Source organism: Camarhynchus parvulus, chromosome 4A, assembly GCF_901933205.1.
Source record: "Camarhynchus parvulus chromosome 4A, STF_HiC, whole genome shotgun sequence".
Lineage (NCBI taxonomy): Eukaryota > Metazoa > Chordata > Aves > Passeriformes > Thraupidae > Camarhynchus > Camarhynchus parvulus.
The window spans coordinates 18,064,388-18,071,567 of NC_044600.1; the positions used below are offsets into that span (position 1 = coordinate 18,064,388).

Consider the following 7,180-nt stretch of genomic DNA (forward strand, 5'->3'; position numbering starts at 1 on the left):
ATAAAAACCTTGACTGGTGGATTTTGGCAGCTTCTACTCTTTTCTCTGTGGCCTTAAAAAGAAAAATTAACGAGGTGCCTAATGGAGAGCTCAGTTCTCTATTACACACACCTCACCCAGCTTCTTTTGGGCAGCCAGTTGTCCTGGGGGCTGTGACTGGGAGTGGTTGGATGGGAATGTCCTGGTGGGCACTCAGAGCCCTGCCAGCCATCAGAGCTGCTTTCTGAAGCAAAGCTCCAGGACACATTTATTTCAATCCTAGCTGTTGTTTAGATACTCCAATATCCCTTCATTACTGCCACTCGTAATTCCCATTCCAGTGCCATCAGGCTGGTTTGGAGGGGAAAGGAAAGGTGGATCAGAGGAAGTACCAGAGTGAGCAGGTGGAGCTGAGTGGGGCTGTGCTCCAGGGTGCTCCTCTGAGAGTCCAACGCTGCCTCCTGGAAACCCCCTGGGTACCTTTAAAAAATCCAGGGGGCTGCTGCTGCCCCCAAAACTCTCCTGAGAGCATCTTCTTTGTGCCCCCTGTCCCTTTTCTGTTGCCCAAGTGACCCGTCCTGCATCACACCCTGCAGGTGTCCCTGGAAGGACCAGATGTGGATCATCCCTCCATAGGTAAGGGACAGACCAGGTCTGCACCCTCCTCCAAACTGCACTGCTGATCTGGGAGACAAACCCCCAAAAAGCTCAGATCACCTTCCCCTGCTGTACCTGAGGAGTCTCCTGTGGGGCCTGGAAACCTTTTGCTTGTGTGTATAAACTTAATTACAACATAAATATTATTATTATTATTATTATTATTATTATTATTATTATTATTATTATTATTATCATCATCATAATCATCATCATTATCATCATCATTATCATCATCATTATCATCAATATCATCGTCATTATTATCATAATCATTATTGTTATTATTTACCATAAATTAATATAATAACGTATTATACATTACATATTATATATTACATATTATATATAATACATATTATATATCATATCGTCTATATTCTAGTATATATTCTATTATATATAATAATATAGAACATTATATTATATATTATTATATATATTATATATTATATATTATATATTACATATTATATATTATATATATTATATATATATAGTATATATATATATATTATATTATATATTATATATTATAGTATATATTATATTATATATTATATTATATATTCTATTCTATATTCTATATTCTATATTCTATATTATATATTACTCTTTCTATTATATTATGAACAACATAAGTATTCAGCCCAATCTGAGATATTAATTCAAAGTGCAGTAAATTGAGCTCTCACTTTGTACAAATAATTTATGATAAAATGAACAATCCAGGGAATGGGTGAAAGGGCAGAAATGACCCAAATGGACCCCGTTGCTCTTACACAGAGCAGACCAATGCCCACAGATAAATATTTTGTACAAGTTTTAAAGAAAATGCTGCAAGTGCTTACAGCAGAAACCTTCAACAAACAATCTGGTTCATTTTCTCAGTGTTCTTTTGGGTACAATACTGTTTTTGAGAAGTTCAGGGAGTATTCAGAAATACTTGACATTTTTTTCCTTGCCTTAAATGGCTGAATTGGTATAAAGAGATTTCCAGTTGGTTTCGAATGTGGCAGCTTCAGCAGGAGGCTCATATATCCCCAGCCTAAAAAAGGCTCCTCTGCTTTTTATAACATTTTCCCACAGTAAAGCAAATGTTTGGGAATAACACCAGTTAGGACACACATTTTTTGGGAAAACAGCCCCCCAGTGCCTCTGCCCTGGCACAGCCACACTCATCCTGCTGCACTCTGTGACCATCCTGGCTGGAAAACCAGGAGGAATCTGAGCTCCTGAAGCTTTTATCTCCTGATCCCTGGCTTAATTGAAATCTCTGTGTTAACAAGCTTCATTGCCCATCCAGTATAATCAATTTGTACAAGACATTGCAAAATTAAACAACAACAAAAAAATCAATTTCAAACGTGCTTTCATTTCAAAGCCATTGGGCAGGACTTGATTTTTATTCTTCAATCTTTAATAATTTCCAGTGTTAAATGACTGAAATGGCTGAGTTTATTCCAATACCCAAAAAGTGCCTTGGATTGCTCAGATAGTAAAAACCTCCTGGTGATCATGTCAGCAGGTAAAAGACACTGAATTTTTCATGCACAGTTTAAGGTGTAAGAATTTCTTTGCAGATTGTTTTTGCAGGGGTTGGTTATGAACCCCCCACTCCACAGCTCAGACCTGTGCCAGCTGTTGGCACCTGCACCATCACAAATCAGTGGTCATTTCTGAGCAGCAAGACCCCAACCAGTGCTCTGAGGAGTTGAGAAGAAGCCAAGCAACGAGCAAAAGGAAAGTGGAAATGTAATGATACTCAGGGAACTAAATGAGGCAATTTAAAGGTGTATTTAGAGCTGTGTTTTAGAATAAGGTTGGAAATCACTGGGATGATGCTTGTATAGTCTCTTCCCCCTACTGAAAGCAACAAATCAGTGAGGAATTCTCCAAAGGAGACCTGGATAAATGTAGTGGCCAGAATTTCATCAATTTCATTGCTGGGGCTGAACTTGGAGGGAAAAGTGGCTGAGGAGTCAATGCCTCGGTGCTGAGCAGCTTTCACACTTGTAGGGCTTTCCTTCTCTCTGCATCGCTGATGGAATTGTTGGGGTTGGAATCAGAGCCAGCCTCCTCAGCACAGCCCTGCCCAGCTTTGGCCACAGACATCCCAGGGCAGGTTTAACTACACTGAGGGGTAAATCCCGGCTTTGGGAGGTGGAGCAGAGCTGCACTGAGCTCAGGAACCCTGAGGGCAAGGTGGTGAGGAGCTGACCCCCCAGTAACACCAGTGCCATCCCAAATCCTCAGCCCTCCTGGCCCTGCCTCCCCCTGGCTTCCAGCCCAGTGAGGGCACCCAGAGGCTGTGCTGATGTTTTATGTCTCCCTGAAGATGAGCCAAGCTCCTGGCATCCACAGGGCTGTGCCAGGTCCCTCAGCACCCTGCACCTCTGGGCACAGGGGTGTTCCTGCCTCCCTCCCTCTGCCACAGGACACAGACTTTGCCTTCTCATGGCCTCCTCTGTGCCTGGCACTGATGGCAGAAGGAATCTGGACCAAATTCCAAGGTTATTTGAGCTGAAATGATTAGGAAAGGAACCTGGTGAGGAAGGACCTGGGCAGCCCTGAAATGTGGCCAGCATCTCCAGCCAGGATTCCCCCCTGGACTCCCTGTGCTCCACTTCACCCTGAGCCTCAGGAACACCTGGGCACAGCACGTTTTCTCCCATCTCCCAATCCCTCTTTATTATCCCTCTCTGATCCCCCAAATCCTGTGGTGATTTATGCCTCTGAAAGCCACACTGGATTTTAGGCAGCTTTTCCAGACTGTGCAGAGGTTGGAGCTCCCAAAGCAGGCAGCTGCTGCTGCTGCACGTGTCAGCCAGCTGCAGCACAGCTCAGGAATCCTCCCAGGGCTGCCCCAGGTGCAGCCCAAGGTGTGGGCACCGCTGCCTGACCTGGCACAGGACACATTCCCTGGGGACACCTCGGATCCTGAGGATTCCTGCTGCTGGGGCTCCTTGCCACCTGCCGGGTTTGCTGCTTCAGCTTTTCCTGGAAAAGCTGGACAAGCCCTTTGGAGCACAACCTCAGGCTCAGTTATTTATTCTGCAGGTAATGGTGGGGAAGATGTGAGATTCCCCAGGGTTTGTGCCTGCCAGTCAGTCCCTTTCTGCAGGAGGAATACATTAAATCCCTGAACGAATCCAAGAAAATCAAGGACAGTGATGCTCCACAGTGTTTCCAGAAGCTATCTACTTAACTATGAAAATATAATATGCTGAAGAACAACAGCCTCGTGCTGTGCAATACATCCACTACCCAAAAAAAAAAAAGAAAAAGCCCTTTCTGTCAGAAAGGAATTCCCCAATAAACAAGAGCCCATCTCCCTTACACAATTTGCAGCGTCATGAATGAATAGCTCAGTAATCCAGCAAAATCCTCATGCTTAATGAGATAATGAAAAGTCACACGGCAGATGGAAAAGCTCTCCCAAATCTCATTAACCTGCCTCTTGGCTTTTCTGATAGCAGCAAAAATTGGGAATAAATCCGGGGGGACAGGGAGTTTGCTGCAAAGGAAAATGAGTTCTGGAGAGCAGGGGATCTAACCTGGCACCTGGGCTGAGGAGGGGAAGGTGGTGAAGAAGCACCACGTGTACAAAAACTGGAATATCAAAGAACCAGTAGTCAAAAATTGAAATATCAAAGAACCAATATTAAAAAATTGAAATATCAAAGAATCAATAGACAAAAATTGAATTGAACTATCAAAGAATCAGAACTGGAATGTCAGAGAGAATGCCCATGAGGTCTGTGCCCATGAGCCCCAGGACAGCTCCTCCTTTGAAAGCCTCAGCTCTGCCTCAGGTGATCAAACACAACCAGGAACCCTCCCACATCGAGGGAAAAAAGCCACAAATCGGCGAACACTCACGAGTCGCTATTTCTAATCAAGCGGCCAAACCTCGAGGGGGAGCACCCATTAAAATCTGACCTTGGTGTGCGACACCTTCAAGGAGGTTTTGTTTTTTTACCTCTATTTCCAAAGATCAGATTTAACGGAGATGGGAACCCCGAGGCTTTGGGAACAGAGCGGTGACACCTGCCCGCTGGCACCGGGGCTCTCAGCTGGGTGACACCTCCCGGAGGAGCACAAAAAGCGGGGAAAAGCGCAATAAAGCATCACGGAGCGCTCCCCGCAGGGATGGCAGCGCTCGGGCCATCCCTGCCCTGCGCCCCCGGCTCTTACCGTGCAGCAGCAGCAGCCCCTGCAGGGCACACACGGCCAGGAGGGCCCGGGGCAGCATCCCGGGGCCGGTCCGAGGCAGCCGAGCCCGCTGGAGAAGTTTTCCTTCCTTCGCCGCGAGGAGTTCGGGGAAGGGACGGGAAGGACGAGGCGCGCAGGGTTTCCCACTTGTTGATCCCAGTTAAATTGTTCTTGCCATTCACCGCTTCATCCTGGGGCTGCGGGCTGTGTTTGCCTCCCCTTCTTCCCGAGGTTCTGCGTTTTTTCCTTCACCCCCTTTCCGCAATCACCTTATTCCTTCTTTTCCCCCGTTTCTCCAATCCCTGCGGTGTCCGGGGGGAACCTTGCTCTGCCTCAGGAGCCTCCCCGGCTGGCGCAGAGTCACTCGAGGGGTGAAAAAGCAAAGCAGAAAGAAAACACCACAAAAAGTTTGGCAAAAACTTTCCCGCACTCGCTGCCGGCGGCCGCTCGCAGGGCGCGGAGCTGGGCGAAGGTGGCAGAGGCTCCTCCGAGCTGGGCTCCTGCAGGGAGGTGCAGGTGCCGATGGAAGGACAGACGTCCCGGCAGGACAGGAGCAGGGCGAGCTGCCCGGAGCGCCGCTGGCTCTACCTGCCCGGGGGCACCTGCCCGGGGCAGCGGCGCCGGGGCATGGCCGGGCTCGCTCTCTGCCTGTCCCCCTCGCCTCGCCTCGCCGGGGCTTTCGCAGGGAAGTTTGATGCGAGCCCGAGATTCTTTATAGGGACAGGAAAAAAAAAAAAAAAAGGAGGAAGGAGAGGAAGGAGAGACGTCACCAGCCGAGGCGAGGGGACTTCACTCTCTCTCTCTCTCCCTCCCTGTCATTTCACAGAGCTCCTGGCTTTCCTGTTGCTGCTGCTTGAGATGGGGCAAAGGAGGGAATTCCGGCTGCTTGCCGGCATCGCCCGTCCCTGCAAAGCCGGAGCTCGGGGCATCAGGTGGCACCGCCTTCCCCCAGGGCACAGAGGTGGCATGGCCCCGGCCACGGAGCCCTCAGGCTGCGGGACAGCGGGGAGGGGACAGACACCGCCTGAGGATGGGCTGGGCTATGTCCTACAGACACTACCTGAGGAATGGGCAGGGCTGTGTCCTACAGACACCGCCTGAGGATGGGCTGTGTCCTACAGACACCGCCTGAGGATGGGCTGGGCTATGTCCTACAGACACTACCTGAGGAACGGGCAGGGCTGTGTCCTACAGACACCGCCTGAGGATGGGCTGTGTCCTACAGACACCACCTGAGGATGGGCTGTGTCCTACAGACACCACCTGAGGATGGGCTGGGCTATGTCCTACAGACACTACCTGAGGATGGGCTGTGTCCTACAGACACCTCCTGAGGATGGGCTGTGTCCTACAGACACCGCCTGAGGATGGGCTGTGTCCTACAGACACCGCCTGAGGATGGGCTGTGTCCTACAGACACCACCTGAGGAACAGGCAGGGCTGTGTCCTACAGACACCTCCTGAGGATGGGCTGTGTCCTACAGGAGCCGCTCTCTGGGCCCCTTCACCCCGTGTTCAGCAGTTTGGGCTCTTGGTGCTGCTCCCCGTGCCCTGCTGGGATGGAGGACATCCACCCTCCCCCGCTCCTGGGGCACGGAGAAAATCCCTTGTTTGCATGGGGTGTTCCAGGGAATCCCAGTGATGTTATTTGTATGACCCGGCTGCCACCTGACCCCTCCCGGGTTTCTCACCTGGGCATTATCTCCAGCTCCACCCACACGCCCAGGCTCCAACCTCACCCTGTGCCTTTGCCCTCTCCATGCCAGGCAGGATTTGAGCAGGGATGGGCACTCCAGCCCCAGGGATGTCCCTCCTTTTCCCCCCACCCTGGAAATCACTGCCCACTCCTGTTCAGGGCTGCTCCTCCAGCCACAGGTGCCCCCTGGGCCAGCACAGCCTCAGCTCTGAGGGTCACAAACCCTCAGGAGATGTCCCAGGGCATGCAAGGGACGCTTCTGCAAGTGCAGCCAGCACTGAGGTGACCAGGAGGGAGCTCTTCTGTGCTATTCCAGTGCACATATCAGATGTGTGGCTTGTAATGTAAAAACACTGAGAATGAGAGAGTGCTGGAAGCTCCACAGCTGCCCCCACAGAATGTCCTTCCCAACAATCCCAATAATCTAAATAATCTCAATAATCCAAATAATCCCAATAGTCCAAATAACCCCAATAACCCAAATAATCCAAATAATCCCAATAACCCAAATAATCCCAATAATCCCAACAATCCCAATAACCCCAATAATCCCAATCCCAGCAGGTGAGCCCCTGGGGACACTGGTGTTGCAGGACCTGCAGAGCCTTACAGGAGAGCCCTGCCAGCCCCTGT

General features: G+C 49.7%; 1 protein-coding gene across 1 annotated transcript in view; it reads right to left on the reverse strand.

Moving 5' to 3' along the window:
- Positions 1-5,526, reverse strand: part of LOC115914822 (vascular endothelial growth factor receptor kdr-like) — a 123,327-nt gene extending 117,801 nt beyond the window's left edge. The window contains exon 1 of the mRNA XM_030967602.1: positions 4,834-5,526. Coding sequence (XP_030823462.1) covers positions 4,834-4,891 — 58 coding nt within the window. The 5' untranslated portion in view covers positions 4,892-5,526. The remainder of the gene's footprint in view (positions 1-4,833) is intronic.
- Between the last annotated feature and the right edge of the window lie 1,654 nt (positions 5,527-7,180).